Raw genomic sequence first — 19,465 nt, 5'->3', positions numbered from 1 at the left:
TTTAATCCCAGCACTTGGGAGGCAGAGGCAGGTGGATCTTTGTGAGTTTGAGGCCAGCCTGGTCTACATAGTGAGTTCCAGGACAGCTGGGGCTATAAGGAGACCCTGTCTCAAAAAGACAAAAAAAAAAAAGAAAAAAAAAATCATGAGATAGATCATAGTCCTTGAGTCAGAAACTAACCTTCCATCCATAGTAACCAGCAGGTGAGTGGGAGTGGCCTGGGCTGCTCCCCTGAGGGCTGGCTAGAATGGAGCTTTCTGCAAAGTGACCAAGCATTCTGGTTGCTCAGCACAGGTATCTCAGAGTTTTCATCAGCAGACTTTGGGTGAGTGAGATGAATCTGAGGTCATTCAGTTAAAAAGAACCATAAAATTCAGCTGTGATTAGGGTAGATTTATTTCAAAATAGTACTTCCTACAGTACGTAAAGGCACTCGTAGGAGATAAGTAAATTTGATTCAAAACTCTGAAAACCTTCAGGGTGGGATTTGGTCTTCCGACTGTTAGTAATTAAGAAATCCCAAGAGTCACCACATTGCCTTTTGAGGATGATTAGGCTCCTTTTCACCCTATTCCTCTTCATTAGGTTCATTTTAGTCCAATAACATTTAATCTTACACTGAATATTGGAGAATGAGCTGAGGAATCATTGATTCTGAATCTGAACAGCCCTCAAAAATGTCCTTGAGTATTGTTTTGAATGATCTGCATCTCCCCTTGAAATTCCGCTTACAAATTCTTAGTAAAGTATCATTTTTGGTTACTATGAGTATCTTAACATAATTAAGAAGTAACCTCAAAATGAATTCAACAGATGTTCTATTTAATGAATTCTGAACAAGTTCTTTAGCTGCTTTTTTTAGAAGTCAAGCAAAACTAAGCATTTCCCAGATTTACAGGCAGCAGATAGATTAGGAGCAATTGGATGCATGTAGTTTGGAGCCTGCAGATCTCTTCAACAAAAGTTCACCTGGTCCTTGTCTTGTATCAGTGGGACTTACTGATACTAGATCTTAAAAAATTTTAAGCTACACCTGCAGTCTAACCTGTTCTGTGAGGTTTTTAACTTAAAAACTTGCATAAAATCTTTATCTACAAACTGAATTTGGTTTGTAGGTTTCTGTCTTGAATCCTTCATTGTACAAATATTTTAAACGTGTATTTAAACTTAGAACCCTGGAGGTACATAGCATCTGAGTTACACAAACAGGCTAATATTTTGCTAATTTCTAGCTCTCCCATTTATATCTGAATGATAGGAAATATTTTTAGTATTTCCCTCTCAGCTTCAAAATTTAACTGTCATTCATTAATCTAATAAACGCCTCATTTGTTTAGTTATTAGATGTTATTATATGAAGTTGATTATGACAGTGTGGCATGGGGAAAGTTTATGAATTAAAACCTTATGATGTCTTTAAGTGTTGTGATAGCATTAAGTATGATGTTTGATTTGAGTAAGATGAGAGGAAATTTTGTGCAATTGAGTGAAAGACAATGGTAGTTGAATAGCTTCTAAAATTCTTACTTTCAGCTACATTTGATTCTAAGGGCATAGTACTAAAGTCTTATGTCTATATGCAAGGTTCTGGGAATTTCAATATAGTTCTTTTGAAGGGGAAATTACCAGTATATTTTATAAAATGTATTTTAATTTGTGACAGGTTTGTGGCTGTTCTTGTAAAATGTTCATGTCAAATCATTAGACTATGTAAAAACTAATAGGAGTAAAATATCAATTCATTTTGTTTCTCTTAGTTTCTTTTTCTCTGATTTAAAAGCCACTGTCTGGGTTTGCTTCCCTTAGTTTACTCCATCCAGAAAAGACATTTATAAATACACATGGTCCATATACTTTCATTTGTAAAGGGACGTGTCATTATGAGCATGTGCTACACTTTCTAACCATCAATCTGCTTCCTTTAAAGGTACGTAGGGAGTACAGGAAATTCTTTAGAGCTAATGCTGGAAAGAAAATCTATGAGTTTACACTTCAAAGAATCGTAAGTTGGTACTTTATATGTATGATTAGTTAGCATTTTTAGATTAACAACTTAGTATTATCAACTCGGTAAAATGTGACTTTTGAAAATCCACATTTTTGGATAATGATTAATCACAACGATAAAAGGGCATCAGTGATGACCTTTCGTATCATGTCCCCTAAGTCCAGATAGAATTGTGTCAGAACGTTAGCAGCCTGTGATTGATAACTTTTCATTTTATTTGCTAGAGAAAACTGAGGAAAGTGAACCAAAGAAAGCCAGTTTTTGCCCTGTTAAACTGCTATGAGCAGTGGAGGGCAGGCTTGGTGAATAGGTTAGTGGATAGCTGGGTGAAGGGGCTGGATTCTGGAGTTGTCCTGCTTTCAGAGAAGAATGTATTGTGGTGAAAGTGTACAAATACTTAAGTATTTGTACACTGCATTGATGCTTATAGATTTATGACTCTAGCATATAACTTCTAAGGATCTTATTTGGTTATATGAGGATTTAACTTGAGTAATGATACAAAACGCACTTTTCCAGTGCCTGGCATGTGTTAAGTAGAGACGATCCTTGGCATATGATGGAGTTATATCCCAGCAACCCCATCCTAAGTTGAAAATACCATATGTCAAGAATGCATTGAAGCTGGGTGTGGTGGCACGTGTCTTAATCCCAGCACTTGGGAGGCAGAGACAGGTGGATCTCTTGTCAGACAGAGGCCATCCTGGTCTACATAGCAAGTTCCAGGCTAGCTATGGGTACAGGGAGACCCTGTCTCAAAAAGACAAAAGAGAAAACTCAAAACAAAACAGAATGCATTTAATGAACCTAACCTACCAAACATCACAGCTCAGAAACATGGTCTACATAAAAAACCTGTCAGTTCTCAGTTGCCTGTCCTGATAGCATGGCTGGCTGGGCCCTACATTTACAGCCCAGCATCACAAGAGAACATTTCCACTGTACCTCACTGCCCCAGGAAAAACATCAGAATGCAAAGTGTGGCTTCTAAGTGCACATTGCCCTTATACCATGGTAAAGTCCAAAGTTCATAAGTTGAGCCATTCTAAGTTGGTGACCATCTGTGCTCTATAGCATTGCTGTCTAGAACTTTGTACATGGATGAATGTGTTCTACAACTTTCAGGTACAAGAGAATAGCCACTATCCACATTAGTTATGTATCAGTGTGACTGATGGACTAGATGGTTTATTTAATTTTAATTTAATTTTATTTATACTTAAAATTTAAGTATAAATAGCCACAAACTGTCGTTGACTCCCTGTCAAACACCACAGCTCTGCAGTGATGCAGTGTTGGGACTGTGTTAATGAGACTATTGGTGTCAGAAGTCATCTTTTCTAATAACCATTTGGTGAAACTCACATTTCCCTAGCTGGTACAAGAGTGAAATTGACTTCCCAGAGGGTATAAAAATTGTATGGACTAAAACTGATAAATTCTGTTAAAGGCTGATTTGATTGAGCACAGAGCACATAACATAATATCTTCTCTGGTATATTTTCCTCATCTAAAATTTTTCTGTCAAACCCAATACAGGTGCAAAAATACTTCTTGGAAATGAAAACTAGAATGCCTTCCTTGTCACCAATAGACAAAAATTGGCCGCCCAGACCTTACTTGTTCTTGGATTCAACTCACAAGGAGCTCAAAAGAATTTTCCACTTGTGGAGGGTAAAATCTGCAACATTTTTTCAAAGATTATCTTTGAGTGTTGGAAAGCTGTTAGGTAAAAATCAAACCTTTGGCATCGCTTCTTTCACCTTGACAAGGGTGACTTGAGGACTTGAGCACCTCGGAGCTTTTTCCCGTGCCAATCTTTCTGTGGGAAGCCCTGCAGGAGCCTGGGCCCTGCTTGTGTCCCATTCCTTGACCAGGTTGGAAGGAGTTGTTTGTGGCTCACTTTCCCTTTCAGCTTCCAGGCGACTTGAGTAGTTCAGTTTTGCTTATTTTCCTGTTTATCTGAAGGAACACTGCAGATAAAAATCATTAAATTTGAACATCTTCAAATAAGGTAGTTAAATCCTACTAATAATATGCATTTACATTCCCAGATTTATTAAATATATTTATCAGTACACATATGAACATTTGCACTTCGGACTAGAAAGAAAAGCATTACATTTGTGAAGGACAAAGTATGTTCTACCCCAAATAAAGGGAAACTGAAAGTGTATTTTATATTGCCTTATAGCTCTTCCGGGCTCATATGAGCATGGAATGTGTGATACAAGTTTGGGGGTACATGGTATACTTGCTAGTTCATCTGAGTGGTCTAAGGAATTGAGGTACAGGTGGGGGTAAACACTGAACTAACTTCCTGAGGAACATGGACACTGGTGCTGCCTTTTCTCATGGCAAGACTATCAATAGCTTCACTGATATGTGGAATGCTGAATGTGTACAGTTACCAGATGTTATAACATCATTAGTTAGAAGGGCTTATTTGGTAAAGGAGTGCCCAGTGGATGTATCTTCCAGGCAGTTCTTTCCTGCCCAGCCACGTAGACTTGATCATAAGAGTGATATCATGGCTAATTAATGTGATTAGTAGATTTCAAGTTCTGTTCTTTAGCAGAGTCAGTAGCCCCTCAATTACTCGTCTCTTGAGACTGCCATGGGAACCATTTTTAGATATAAGAGGAGGGAGCTGCTAGTGCTGCGGCCTTCCCTGCGCTGTGCTATCCCTGCTCTCTCCTCTCTCCTCCCATGGGAGAGAGCTTGGGGGAGAAGGCTGTTTACTCCCCTGGGGAGCTTTGCCATGGGAAGAGACACCTGTGGCACTCACATTTCTTCTAGAGCCATTTCAGTGGAGGGACTTAACCCCACCTGTAGCTCAATTCCTTGGACACAAAGCTGAAAAATCTGTGCCTGCTCCTCTGGCCAGCCATGTTAACCTTCACTGTATCCCCAAAGTCAGAGTGAAGGGAGTTTCCAGGTCCCTTTAGACATTATAAAGTGAATTGGGAGCAGTGTTTTTCAGACTGTACATGATTGCTAAAATGTTCCTGGGTCATGAAATCAGTTTAGTACTGGCTACCAAGGTATGTATATGTTTGTTTATTTTTGAGGTAGGATCTTGCTCAAGTTGCCCTCAAACTTGGTATGTGACCCAGACTGGCTTTGAACTCAATACTGCCACGGGCTCCTGAGTGCTAAGGTTTCAGGTGTGCCCAAACATGTCCAGCTCTTACCAGCATTTTAAAATGAAATACAGTAGAATAGAAAGTAGGAGTCCATACCATGTAGAAAGGCTAAGTATTGTTTTGTCAAGATTTTGAGTCAGAGGGTTGTATGTGTAAATCTTCCTGGCATTGTGATACTGTGATGCACAGTGTTATTTCCCAGGAGTCTCTGTTGAGAGGTGCCAGCCTCAGGACTGGAGATCCTTTGGGACTTACATTGTAGCAGAACAAACTGAGATTCCTGGAAGGGTATGTACTGCATAGGCCCTGTTATGTTTTGAAGAAGCATCCCAAATTCTTCAACACAAATAATAGTGTATAGAATTTCCCCAAGACCAGCTATTTAAAGTGGGTTTGTCTTTTTTTATTTAATTATTTATTTAATAATCACATACTTAGAAGAAGCATTTCATTACATCAGCATTGACATATTCAATAACAATTTTCTGAGCTAGGCTGCATCTCTTACAAAATTGGCTGTACATTTTTAGGTTTGCAGTTGAATTATTACAGTTATACAATGTTGAACTCAGTATAAACCCTATAAGGCATAAAACTGAATGGGGTTTTAGCCTTTAAAAAAGCTCTCCATTTCATTTTAAAATATACTGTTTCATACAGAAAAACTCATTTTGAATGCTACTAACACTTAGATGTTTGCACATGCATCTCTAATCTTTATTTATCTGATTATTACTAGTCATAATTGGTTGCACTTGGATCCTTCTCTCCAGATATTCTGGCTTAGATAATAAGATAGTTTGAATCCATGATCTCTGTACTCTTTAAATCTGATTCATAAGAAAAGGAAGCATTTAAAATTTTTTTTAATAACTACATGATTAGAAGAAGCATTTCAGTACAGCTTTAACATATTCAGTAACACACTCCAGAGCAACAGTACATCCATCTCTTTCACAAGTGGGTTCAAGTTTCTAGGTTCACAGTTGTATTAATATAGTTATATATTATTGAACTCAGTATAAGCCCTGTAAGACATAAAGTTGGATGAGTTTTTAACCTTTAAAATAGATCTCCATTTCATTTTAGAATACATTGCTCCTTGCAAACAGACTCATGGTTTTTGCTACTAACACTGAGATGCTGGCTCTTGCATCTCTAATCTGTATGTATCTGATTATTACTAGTCATAATCGGTTGCACTTGGATCCCTGGTGCCTGTGTATGTCTATAAAGTCATCGGGCAGATTTCAATGGTATTGTTTATCACCTCTACTAATTAGCATGACGTAAATTTCCATGCTTCCTCCTCAAATATAATACATTTTTTTAAAATTTGTTGATTTTTTTTTTTTTTTTTTGGGGTATGTGTGTATATCACACAGAAATCCCAAACCATCTCATTGGACTATACACCCACTTCCCAGATAGCACCCTCCCATAGCCTCCCTCCCCTAACTAGAGCCCTTATACTCTGATATCCCTGCTACTGTCTGCTGGGTTTGTCTTTTAAAAATATTTTATTTATTATTTTTAAATTTTGTGTGTGTATGAGTGTATTGCCTACATGTTATGTAAATGCACCTGTGTCATGCAGTGCCTATAAGATGTCAGAAGAGGGTGTTGGATTCCCTGAAACTGGAGTTATAGATGATTGTTAGCCACCATGTGGGTGCTGGGAATTGAACCTGGGTCCTCTGCAAGAGCAGCTAGTGCTCTTAACTGCTGGGCCATGTCTCTAGCCTGGGTTTGTCTTTTTAAATGAATGTTTGATGACTTGCACAGTTACTCTTGCTGTTCAGTAGATTTAGCATAAGAATGACTAGTTATTTGTATGTAATTCTTTTTGTTTATTCTCTTATCTCACAGTGTAAAAAATACAGGGACCAATTCACAGACCAGCAGAAGCTCATTTATGAAGAGAAACTAGAGGCCAGTGAACTCTTCAAAGACAAGAAAGCTTTATACCCTTCTAGGTATGTTTTGACTTTATGTATAAATACCAGTGTTTTAATTTTCCTTCAAATTATCTGTGGGCATTTTCTACTGGGGCTTAATTTCCATAACAGATGAATGATACTTAATGTGTAAACCACTTCAGAGTCCCCTGGCATCCATGGGGTGAGGAACAAAGTAAGATGAACAGTTTTTGGTTTTGTTCCATTGGCCTTAGTTTTAATCTTTTAGCAGATAATTGAAAGTGGTTCAAAATAAAAATTATATAGGCTATTAGGATGAATTTGGATTGTACAGTCTGTTTTTGAGTTTCCTTTTGCAGTAAACTATAATCACTGTTCCAGTGTTCTGCTGATAGTAAGCTAGGTCAGAAGCTCATTTACAAGGTCAGTGAGAGAGTGCGACAGTTCATTATTCTTTGGGATGTCCCTTAAGCATGGGTCTGTGGTGTCCTTTGGTCTGCTAACTAGTTGGTCATGACTTTTATGGCCTTTGCAAAAGTTCAGTTCCTTTGTTGTGGGCAGTGTGTACTCAGAAAAAGAACAAACACATTGCAAGCTGACAAGTCAAGCCCCTGCTAGACTGTATCCAAGTACTCCTGTGTATCCTACATTCGTCATTCTCCCCACAATCCCTGCTTCATCTGGAATTTATAAACAAGTAGGTTATGTAATTTCAAACAAAAATCTCTAATGACTTTTAGCTTTTCCTAGAGAATGGTCTAGAAATAAAAATGTATTCTATACCAAGTAGTCATGTGTACTTTATGTATCTGTATTGTTTCTGTGTTTATGAAAGGATTAAATGAACACAGTCGCCAGGCTCATTGGGTTTAAATATTTTAAATGGCACAGTTTCCTTGGTTAGCTTATTTGGCTGCTTAAGGTGGTTTGTACTCCCTTAAGTCAAACAGTGAATAAATCCAAAGCTATCCAAAGTGCCTCCTATATGAAGCATATTTAAGCAGAAAAGTTGCCCGTATGCTTTCAGCAGCAGCTGATTTTATTCAGCCTTTTCTTTATAAAGTCTTAAATTAGAGAATATAAATGTTCTTAAACATTTCCCATAGAAGACTTTAGAAACTGGAGGCTGTGAAATAAGGTACTGAGGAAGCTAACTAAAATTAGGCTCTTAGTGCTTTTTATTATTAAAAACATGATTGGCTGCGAACATAGAAAAGTCAACTTCAAGCCAAGTCCTTTCTGGGTAGTGTGTCAGTGTTTAGGGAGGGTGGCACACTCACCCCCGCCAGTGGGAGAGGTGGAATTTGCCTTCCCAGGCTGTGAAGCAGCAGCACCCATGGCTTCAGCCTGGTAGATCCTGGGAGCTGAGAAAGGCTGACCACCCACGTGGATTTTTTTTCTCCCCTGAGCCTCTACCCACAACACAAGCATTTCAAGTCTTCTGTGCTCCTTGCCAGAATTGAAGTCAAAATGAAGCTTGCAAAGCATATGGAGCAGCAGGGTTTGTTTTCATGGTGCTGGTATCTTTAAAGAAACCTCCCAGAGGGAGTCACCCAGGGTCCTTAGGGCCATCACACTTAAGTTACCTACATCATTACACTCTTAGCAGAAGTAGTTTGAAAGAACACTCTGACTTGTAGGAGTCCCTGTCACCTTACAGAGCACATCCTAGTGGGGGGGTTGGTCTTTCCTCTTAAAGGTCACCTGCTTAGAGCCAGTTCCATGGTAAATGAAGCACTAAATAGTTTCCTTCTGAAGTGATTGCCAACCCTAGAGCTGCCCTTCCTTCCCCAGAAGACATTGATTTTCTTATTCTGTGTAAGAAAATGAAATTCTTTGGAACAAATGACAATAAAGATCTTGGCTTTTTTTTTTCATTGTCACACAGTGTTTAAAGTTGTTAGTGCATCTTTTGTGAGCAGCTGTTATCTTTCTATTAGAATATAAGAAGAAATTGCCATTTCCTTTGTACAAGGCAATGTGCTTAAGTCTGGCTGTATCGTTAGTGATTTCTGTCCTATTTGTTGCATGTCACAAGTTTTTTACCAAAGTCCCATCTATCAAATGCCACAGCTTTCTTCTAAAATACATTTGAGGGGCTAGAGAGATGGCTCAGTGGTTAAGAGCACTTGCTGCTCTTACAATTCCCAGCATCCACATGGCAGCTAACAACTGCCTATAACTCCACTTTCAGGGGATCCAGTTCCCTTTTCTGGCCTGTGCAGGCATTGCACACACAGGTGCACTTACATGCAGGCAGAACACTCATACACATAAAATAAAAATAAATCAATCAAAAATTTTTTTAAAAAGAAACAGGTTTAAGGTTTCATTTCTAACTTACATTCAGACAGGTCCATGTATAATATGTAAAATAAATTGAGGTAACTTTTCACGAAGTTGTCAACTAGTCCTTAAGATCAGCTGACTCGTTTCCTTTTGCCAGTGGTACTTGCATTTGAAACCATTTTTAAGGTGTAGGATTTTTTTCTCCCTACAGTGTTGGGCAACCATTCCAAGGAGCTTACCTGGAAATCAACAAAAACCCAAAGTATAAGAAACTCAAAGAGGCCATAGAAGAAAAGATCATTATTGCTGAAGTTGTGAACAAAATTAACCGAGCTAATGGGAAGGTAAAGAGCTTGACATTTAAGGACCCGCATCACTTGAGAGTTGTTCCTAGTTTTCTGAATTCTATTATTCGTATTTCATAGTCTGATAGAGTTAACTGTAGAGGAAATCTGTCCTTACCCCTAAGCTTGAGTAAAATTTTGCTATCCTCTGAAATGCTTACAAATTTAAAATGAGAGCTAGGGAGACAGCTCAGTGGGTAAAAGCACTTGCTATGCAAGCATGAGGACCTGAGATTGAATTCCCAATGCCCATGTTCAAAGCCCGGCATGCCTGTGAGCCCTGCATTGCAGGGTGAAGATCTTTCTGGGTTTGTTGGGATCTTGTCCAGCCAGCCTAGCAGAAATGGAGAGGGTCTAGTTCATTGAGAGACCCTTTCTCGAGGGAATAAGAGGACGACAGAGGATGACACCCAGTGTCCTCTGCTAGCCTCCACATGTGCATCTGTGTGTGTGTGTGTGTGTGCGTGTGCGTGTGTTCACGCACAATTCTTAAAAACACACTAATTCTGTCCTTTCATGTGTTCTCAATTTATATAGGTATATATTTGCTAAAAGATACCAGGGTAAAATGTGTATTTCTGGAAATAAAGCTTTCCACTTATGGGCCATTTTAGAGTATTTGGGGTCATTGGTTTTATGTACCTTTTTTTTTCTTATTTCAGAGTTCATCCAGGATTTTCCTCTTAACAAACAGTAATCTCCTCCTTGCTGACCAAAAGTCTGGGCAGATAAAGTCTGAGGTTCCCCTGGTGGATGTGACCAAAGTCTCCATGAGCTCACAGAATGATGGCTTCTTCGCAGTGCACCTCAAAGAGGTATAGGTTTGCCCAGCGACTTGACGGGAGGGTTTCTCCAGTGTCCTGTTTCTCAGCCACTGACCAGATGTCCTCGTCTGACTAGGGCTGCCAGTGCCTCGCCCTTTTTACTGACTCGTAAAGTTTGGCTCCATTCACCCACATGCAAACTCTCAGGCTTGATTTTTCAGTAATTGAATGAGGTTAATCAGTTTTTTGACTTGCTCACGTGACTTTTTGTGAGTTATACATGGAAATGTCAGGATGTTTTAAATTATGTCTCTTCCTGGTGTTTCTTCTGTGTGCCAACTTAAAAAAATGGCTGCTTGTTTGTCTTTAACTTGATGATTTTATCAAAGTATGCAACTACAATAAAGAGTTGTGAAACAGTTTCAACTATACTTTTCTCTAAAACAGGGCTGATCATTGCATATACATCATAGCATTGGTAGGAGACATAGTACTGCACACAGTACATAGCAGGGAGAATGTCACATAATTGTCGTTACCGAATAAACTAGTGTTAGCAAGTGTTAATCATACACAAAAAATGCCGGGGCTGGAGAAATGGCTCAGCAGTTAAGAGCACTGACTGCTCTTCCAGAAGGCGTGGGTTCAAACCCCAGCACCCACATGGTGGCTAAGAGCCGCCCATAACTCCAGTTCCAGGGGATCCAACACCCAGTTCTACAGGCATTGCATAACATGGGTGCACATACATACATGCAAGAAATATACTCATACACAGAAAATAAAAATAGCAAATGAAAGTTTTAAAAACATTCCCAAAGGCTTCTCTTAACCTGTTTATCCCACCCTGAATCTTAACCAAAATGGGGGTATATCAAGTCATAGGCTATTGATTTTTGCCTCAGTCACTCCCAAAAAACAACTTGGGAATTGGAAAAATGTCTGATGTTCTGTCCATGTCCAAGTCCAGTCACAGCAGAGTTTCCTGGACTGGAGCATTGGCATCTTATTTACTACAAGTTCCCCCCTTGGATATTTGTTTGAAGAATTATTGTTGTTATTTTCTTCTTAATTGATTGCTTTTAAATTCTGTTTTGTTTTTTTTTACATTTATTTATTCATTATGCATGTGTATGTGTGTGGCATGTACATGCCGTGGTGCATGTGGTGGGCAAGGACAAATTATTGGAGACCGGTCTCTCCTGCCACTGTATCAGTTTCAGGAGTCGAACTCAGGTCATCAGGCTTGGCAGCAAGCACCTTTACCTGATGAGCAATTATTTCACCAGACCCTGTTGTTACTTTGAAAACTGAATCATTGCAGAGTTTTTTAGACAGTATTTTGAGAATGACTTACAAAATGGTCATTGCTCCTCAAACCTAAGCATGCAAACATACCACACAGGGATCTTGCTGGTTTCTCATCCAGAAGGCCTACAGTAGAGCCCAGAACTGATTACTGACAAGCTTCCAGGTAGCATGGATGCTGCTCTGGTCCATTGGCCAACTTCAGGTAGCAGGGGTTGAGTGGAATTGGAAGTACCACTCTTGTCCTTACTGTTATTGTGGGAGAATGAGCTCCAGTGTCTGAAGTTTTCAGAGACTGTTAATAGGTTTTCTGGCTAACCTGTAAACCTTTCCCTCCTCTGTTTTATTATCATCATCTGACTCATATTTTGTCTTTGCAGGGCTCAGAAGCAGCTAGTAAAGGAGATTTTCTCTTCAGCAGTGACCACCTGATTGAAATGGCCACCAAACTTTACCGCACGACTCTCAGCCAAACCAAACAGAAGCTCAATATCGAAATTTCTGATGAGTATGTTCATAGATTGTGCAATCCATTTTTCTACTTTCCACTTTTTTTGGTGGGGGGGTTGTTTGAGACAGGTTCTCCCAGTAGCCCCAGCTGGCCTGGAACTCACTATGTAGACCAGGCTGGCCTTGAACTCACAGAGATTCACCTGCCTCTGCCTCCCAAGTGCTGGGATTAAAGGCATGCGCCATGATGCCCCACTCCACTTTCCACTTTACTGTTACAGTTTGGTTCTCCAATCTCCTTCATTACTACAACTGCTTATGAGGTAGGAGTATGTTTCTAGTGTTGGTCGTCAGTGAAAGATGGGCTGTGGCTGACACTAACCAAGGCTCAAGTACCTGATACTCTGGTAGAGCTGTAGATGCTCAAATAAGATAATAGGTTCCGTGGTTGTGGCTTCTAGAAGGAAAGAGAGCAAGGGTGCTATTTTTACTAGGAAGGTCAGGGAGACCTCTTTGCTGTGACCTAAGGGAGTAAGCCAGGGAGAGGTGCAAGAAGGTGCCTTCCCATTTGCAGTAACAAGGGCCTGAGGTGGGAGCAATCTTTGTGGCAGAGTGAGAGGTAGGAGAAGATGCCGAAGAGAAAGCAGAGCCCAGTTATGCAGAGCTTGGTGAACTTGGAGTGGAGATCTTAATGAGAGTGATAAAATTTACAGGTTTTGAGCAAGAGTGTGGCCTTGCCTATTTTTCAGAGATAGCATCAGCTGCAGTGTGAATAGTTACCTAGTGTGGAAGCTAGTGTAGTACAGAGGACGTAAGTTAAGAGTCTCTCTAGGCTGTCTAGGTAGAAAAGGTGGCATGGCTTAAGCTAGGGTGTTTTAAGAGGTGGTGAGGAATGTGGCAAGAAGGAAACAGGAGGGGGTGTGAACAGAGTGGCTAGCAGAGCCCCACCGATGGAACTGCTTGTATTTCTCATGCCAAGAAAAGGACTTTGCAGGTATGGGAGTGGTGTTGCATAGTTAGACTTGAGGTGACTTTCATTCCATATATAGACAACTGGACATAAGGCAAAGGCATTCCACACTGACAAGGTTTGTAAGTAATGCTAAGACTGGTACAGATGTCACATTTGCTCCTTAAAAAAAAAAAACTTCACATTTGCATTTTAATTATGGATACGAATATTCCTAGATCTTATTTTCAAATTAAGAATTTTCTAAGCTGGGTCTGGTCGTACCTGCCTATAATCCCAGGATTCAGGAGGCAGAAGCAGGAGGATTGCTGCAAGTTCAAGGCCAGCCTGACCTGCACAGTGAATTCGAAGCTAAGTAGCAAGACCCTGTTTCAAAAGAGAAAATAATTTTCCAGTCTGTTCTATTTCCTCTCTTAGAAGTCTTTCTCAATTCATCTAGAGTTTTGTGCCTCCTTTGAGAATTAGGCTCTCTGGGGTGTGTGGCGACTCCCAGGGCCATCAGCTGGTCCCCACTGCTCACCACACACAGGGATGCTGTGTAGTTGGGGGGGTTGGCTTTGTGAACACTCCACATTGGGAATGGCTGTTTAAAGTAGACATCTTTTCTGGTTACTTTGTCATAAAATATGAAGACTATAGAACAGAATAGAGAGATGCAGTTAAGAGCACTAGCTGCTCTTGCAGAAGACCCAGGTGAGTTCCCAGCACTCACATAGTGACTCACAACCATCTATAATTTCAGTATCCAGTGCCCTGTATTGGCTGCCACAGGCATTGTGCTCACGTGGTGCACTTGCATTCATGTAGTCATACACATAAAATAAAAATAAATAAACAAAATATAATAATATTTGGAAAAATAATGGCCATTTTGGTTCTAATTGAGTAGGGTTTTAACCTGTTAGACTGTTAGAAGTTAAGCTCCCATTAGTTAGGTTTTTTCTTAATTTGGGATGCTGAGCTTTTAGCACTTTTCATTCACCATGAGAAGGTCATTTTTCCAGATGAAGATACTTTCCTCAGGCCACATGAATGCAGCAGCCTCCTCACTGGCCCTCTACATTGATGAGTGTGTCTGTGCAGAGAGAAGAGATCACACCTAAATCTAGACCATGAAGGATTTCTTTTTTTTTTTTTTTTTCTGGTCTTTTTGAGACGGGGGTCTCTCTATAGCCCCAGCTGTCCTGGAACTCACAGAGATCCGCCTGCCTCTGCCTCCCGAGTGCTGGGATTAAAGTCATGTGCCACCACGCCTGGCTAGGATTTCCATTTTTAAGCATTTCCAATACTGCTAGTCTAAAATCACTATTTTTTAATATTTTATTTATTTTTATTTTATTTTATGTATATGAGTGTATTGCCTACATGATGTAAGTGCACCCATGACATGCAACACCCACAGAAATCAGAAGAGATCATCAGATTCCCCTGGAACTGGAGTTATGGATGGTTGTTAAGTCGCCATGTGGGTGCTGGGAATGAAACCTGAGTCTTCTGCAAGACCAGTCAGTGCTCTTAATCACTGAGCCATCTCTCCAGCCCTAAAAAAACATTTTACAGATATTAACAACAATATGTCTATGCAAGAAAGTTCTCTGGTGAAAATTTAAAATCTTTCTTTAGTATAGAACTCTGACCCTCTGAAATCTAGTTTCTTTCCGCATCTCTCCTCACGACCTTGAGGGAGTAATGTGTTTTCTGTTTCCCAAGTGATAGTGTGATCAACACAGAACCTCTCCAGTGACTGTCTCTGGGAAATGCTGTTAGGATCACTTTCCTTCTGGGCAGCAGGGACCCTGCTCTGCCCCATCACAGACAGGCATGTAACATTCTGGATGTCACAAACTTTCAGTAAACAGTTGCCTGAGTGAAGATTTACAGTGTGACCACATGAAGATAAACAGTTGGTAGCATTATAACCCCTCTCCGTGCCTATTTCCTAATAGTCTGATGAAAATAGATCAGTGGACGGAACTTTGTGTACCCCTGTGGGCCCCGCCCCGATGCACCTCAGGAACCAGAGAGTCAGTTTCCAAGGTAGCCTTTTTGGCAGAGTGTTTCAGATTTAAGCAGACCGTGCAAAGTCACATAGGCAGGGATGGCTAGGCCTGTATTTCCAGCCCTAAGTGACTTTCTTCCATTCCCTTGCCAGATGTGTAGAACCTGGGTCATAAACAGCGCGCAGCTCAGTGATTGTGCCTTTCCTCTTGGTAGCCTTTTCAGATGTGAAGAAGCTGCTCTAACAAACTCGATTTCTGTGATCATTATGAATAAATTGGCTGAGTTTTCAGAAAGAGAGTCTTAAGTCTTGCCTGCTAATTAAGACACATGTAGAAAAGTAAGGGTTGAATTCACTGAGACTTGATTACCTCATAATTCTTAGTTTTTAAACTTCTAAACAGTTGACTGTGTACATAAATTGCATCTTAAGGAAAACTTGTGAGAGATAAAGTGTTTCTAAAATGAGGTCCTGACTTTGCCTCATTCCTTCTCGTTTCATTACGATATTCTGGCTGGTATTAACACTGCAAAATAATATATTCCATATTACTGTTGGCTGGGGAATGCTGTTCAGGTTTCTCTGCTATGAAATGGAGCTGAATAATAATAGTTATCTCTCTCCAGTTGTTTTAAGGCTGAGTGAGTCCATGTGAGTTGGACGTGGTATAAAGTGCATTTCAGTTATGGCTTTTTCCAGCATGAATCTTAATCGTGCACTATGTGAACATGGACACAACTCTTACACACTGAATACACTATGTGTAGTCTTTGAAAATTAGTATGTAGAAGTATTTGTCTTTTAAAATGTGTGACCTTCTGTTAAACTTGATTTTTTTTTTTTTTTCTGTTTGAGGCACACAAAATCTATATGCTAGAAACAGATCTCAGGTAGGCAAACAGAATTACAGCTTTCTTCCCCAGTGCTTTCAAGTTATAGGAAACAACCCATTTGGAAGATCAGTGGTTTATCCTTTCCAAACAATTGATGAGGAGCTGAGGAGGTCACTCAGTAAAATGCTTGTCTTAGAAGCACGAAGGCCTGAGGTCAGTCAGTCCCCTAGAACCCGTATGAGTAAACACTGGGCCTGGTGGTGCACACATGTAATCCTAGTGCTGGGGAGGGCAGAGACACAGGCGCATTCCTGAGGCTCACTGCCCAGCCAGGTGAGCTCCAGATTCCATTGAGAGATTCTGTCTCAAAAAACAAGTTAGATGGTGCCCTGAGGAACAGTACCCAAGATTGACCTTGGTGTGCGAGCACGCGTGCGTGCGCGCGCGCACACACACACACACACACATACACACACAGGGGTGGTGGTGGTGCATGAATATACACACAAAATAAATAAAGCAATGGATGAATTCACGTCACATTTACCCCAGGAGATGATATTTGTGAAACATGGCCTCTTACTGGGAATAATGTATACATATATCAGAGCCATTAGATCCTTGCTGGTGCTGTGGGTGTTAAGCCATCACCCATATGCTTGTTAGCATGAGTCACTTAAGAATGTGCCATAACTTAGAATGCTGTTCCCTGAGATACACTGGGAAATGTCCTGACACTGTGCTGATTAGAATGTGAAGGGGAAAGAGCACTGGTTTTGAGATGGGAAGCCCTGCTTTCTGGGCCAGGCCTACTGTGTTTTTGCCTTCTCAAAAGATGCTGTTCTAGAGCTCAGGGACCTCATTATCCAGAGTGGGGAGTGTGTAAACAATTCTGAAGACAGTGGCATGGCCCTGCTGGTGTGTGAAAGAATTGGAGTAGGATGTGGTTTCCTTTGTGCATCATGTAAACCACAGGTACAATAATTGTATGTGTGTAGAAAATGATTTTTTAAATTATTTTTTAGATTTATTAAAATGTTTATAATGGAGGGGATGAGAGATGACTCAGTAATTAAGAGCACTGACTGCTCTTGCAGAAGATCTGGGTTCAATTCCCAGCACCCACATGGTGCTAACAACCATCCGTAACTCCATTTCCATCATGATTTTTTCATGCTTTTATTTTGAAGTAATGTAAGGTAAAACTAAAAATTACCATAATGTGCAGTTAGGACAAAACTGTGTAGGGTGTATGTGAATATCTTTCTGAAATTGTTTATTTCATTTGCTTTATTTGTTGATAATTTAAAATTTGATCCTTTTTAAAAAAAATTGCCATTCACAAATGAAGGAAGAGGGAGATACAGAGTGGGAATGTTTCTGTTGGAAATGTGAAGTAATCATATTGGCTGGTCTTACCTCCTGGAGTGTGATGAGTTGGTGGACTTCTGAGGCTAGCTGACGACTAATGGGTAAAATGCAGTTTCAGGTCCACAGGTGGAAAGAGTAGCTTGCCAAGGTGAATGTCCATCACAAAAAAAAAAAAGAAATGGTACAGCGACCTCTGATCCTCACCTGCTTTGTGTGTGCCTGAATTTGTTTGATTCTTTTCTCCTAGGTTCCTGGTACAGTTCAGACAGGACAAAGTATGTGTGAAGTTTATCCAAGGCAACCAGAAAAATGGGAGTGTGCCAACGTGCAAACGAAAAAACAACCGCCTCCTTGAAGTTGCTGTCCCTTAAATAATGTCTTCTTTCTGCCTTCATGGACTTGTTTCTTTGTAATAGTGCAATTTGATTTTGTTTCATTTGGGGTTCACTGTATGTTCGGGAATTGCCAAAGACTAGCTGTTAGAGTCCCTTGGCAAAATAAAAGTATTTGACTAATCAGTTTTTATTATTGGAATAGTTTAACCCTTAAATCTTCATTCTGTCCTGGGCAGGATTATAGAAACTAACAGTGTCTGTTCCCATGCCATATGTGTTTTGCCTTTAGTTACCATGTTACACCTGTGTACCCTAAATCCACATATTACTCCTAGATCATTAATACATATAAGCGTAGGAAAGGGTCTTCAAAGATAGTGCATTCATTTATCAAGTATTTATTGAATGCCTACTCTATGCTGGGCACTGTGCTGAATGGCATGAAAACTTACTAGGAGACTTTTTATCTCTAAGGCTGTTACATTCGGGCTGGTTGGTGCTGGTGTAACAACAGCTAAGAAAGTTGGAAAAGGTTGAGTCCGAATGATACCTACTAATGATGCCAGCTTTCTGTGGCTGTAGGGTAACTGTAAACAGTGCACATCAAGACTCCAAGGTCCTAGAAGAATAGAAATGATGGCTGGGTGAAATCCTGCTACATTTGTTTTCTCTTTGAAAAAGAATAAAACTGACATTTGGACATACTCTTTTATTGCTCAGATCTCCTTTATAGTAGAAAACAGAAGTCATTCTTATTTTAGAAAAAGTTAACATCAGTCCAACCAAATGCTGTGCCTCTCTCCCTGATGGGATCAGATAGGACCCCAGATGTGCTGATCTCTAGTGTTTTCACCCAGCTATTGAAACAGCCCAGCAAGGAAAGGCTGAAAGCTGTTCAGCGGCAGATGTACTCTCTATGATGTGCAATAAAACATCCAAGTCCTTTTTGAAAGTTTTATTTATAATATACATTTTTTGTATGAGAGATGTGATTGGTACAGGGTGTGTATTTAGTCAAGGATCAAAACTAAGTCTGGATTAATTTGCAGGACTTTTTTCACTACAAATTTACGATAAAGATTCACTTTGGAAACCACATTTTAAACTTTGGAATTGTCTCTTATTTGGGAGGATAATGTAAATACATTGGCATTATGTTAAATAATAAAATTGTTCTAATTTGGTGCCATTTGCTGGATCACAACTGTATTTTTGTATTTCATGCTATTTTCATATGTTGTATGTCAAAGTATTATATCACAGAAAGGTTTTACAATCCAAACATTATATGGTCTCTGTGTTAATTGAATTCCACTAATCTTTTATATACCAGAAGCAGTCATTGAAAATATTCTCTGAGGGTTTTCTTTTAATTTTTTTTTGTACTTTAAAAAAACATGGTTACATAAAAAAAATTTTTTTCAAAAGTCTTTGTGTTTATTGATGCAGGCATAGGATATAATGCTTTTCAAACTTTTCCAATGTGCTCAAAGATGATAACTTAATAGTTTCTGATATAAAATAAGTGGAAATTTGGGACCAAGAACTGTTTTTTGGTTTTATATATTAGGTTTGCATTTGTTTTGTTTTGTTTCTGTTGTTTTTAGATAGAGTCTCCCTGTAGCTCCAGCTGACCTGGAACTTGCTATATTGACCTGGCAGGCCTAGCTCCTGCAGAGGTCCAGGACCTGCCTCTGCCTCTCAAGTGCTACAATTAAAGGCACGCAG

General features: G+C 39.7%; 1 protein-coding gene across 6 annotated transcripts in view; it reads left to right on the top strand.

Annotated features, from left to right (window-relative positions):
• Positions 1-19,150, top strand: part of Myo1b (myosin IB) — a 181,346-nt gene extending 162,196 nt beyond the window's left edge. For 5 of the 6 annotated variants that reach the window (XM_029564746.1, XM_029564749.1, XM_029564745.1 and 2 more), the window contains 7 exons: positions 1,929-2,003; positions 3,549-3,683; positions 7,025-7,131; positions 9,575-9,707; positions 10,370-10,522; positions 12,160-12,287; positions 17,650-19,122. In XM_029564746.1, the coding sequence (XP_029420606.1) occupies positions 1,929-2,003; positions 3,549-3,683; positions 7,025-7,131; positions 9,575-9,707; positions 10,370-10,522; positions 12,160-12,287; positions 17,650-17,773 (855 nt within the window). In that variant the 3' untranslated portion in view covers positions 17,774-19,122. Of the gene's footprint in view, positions 1-1,928; positions 2,004-3,548; positions 3,684-7,024; positions 7,132-9,574; positions 9,708-10,369; positions 10,523-12,159; positions 12,288-17,649 lie in introns of all 6 variants that reach the window. The other variant, XM_029564750.1, reaches the window with a different exon arrangement.
• Positions 19,151-19,465: the final 315 nt, after the last annotated feature.

This window comes from Nannospalax galili, unplaced genomic scaffold, assembly GCF_000622305.1.
Source record: "Nannospalax galili isolate Female #2095 unplaced genomic scaffold, S.galili_v1.0 scaffold115, whole genome shotgun sequence".
In the NCBI taxonomy this organism is placed as follows: Eukaryota; Metazoa; Chordata; class Mammalia; order Rodentia; family Spalacidae; genus Nannospalax; species Nannospalax galili.
Note: the sequence above shows the minus strand (reverse complement) of the source record. Positions and strands in the feature narration are given on the sequence as shown.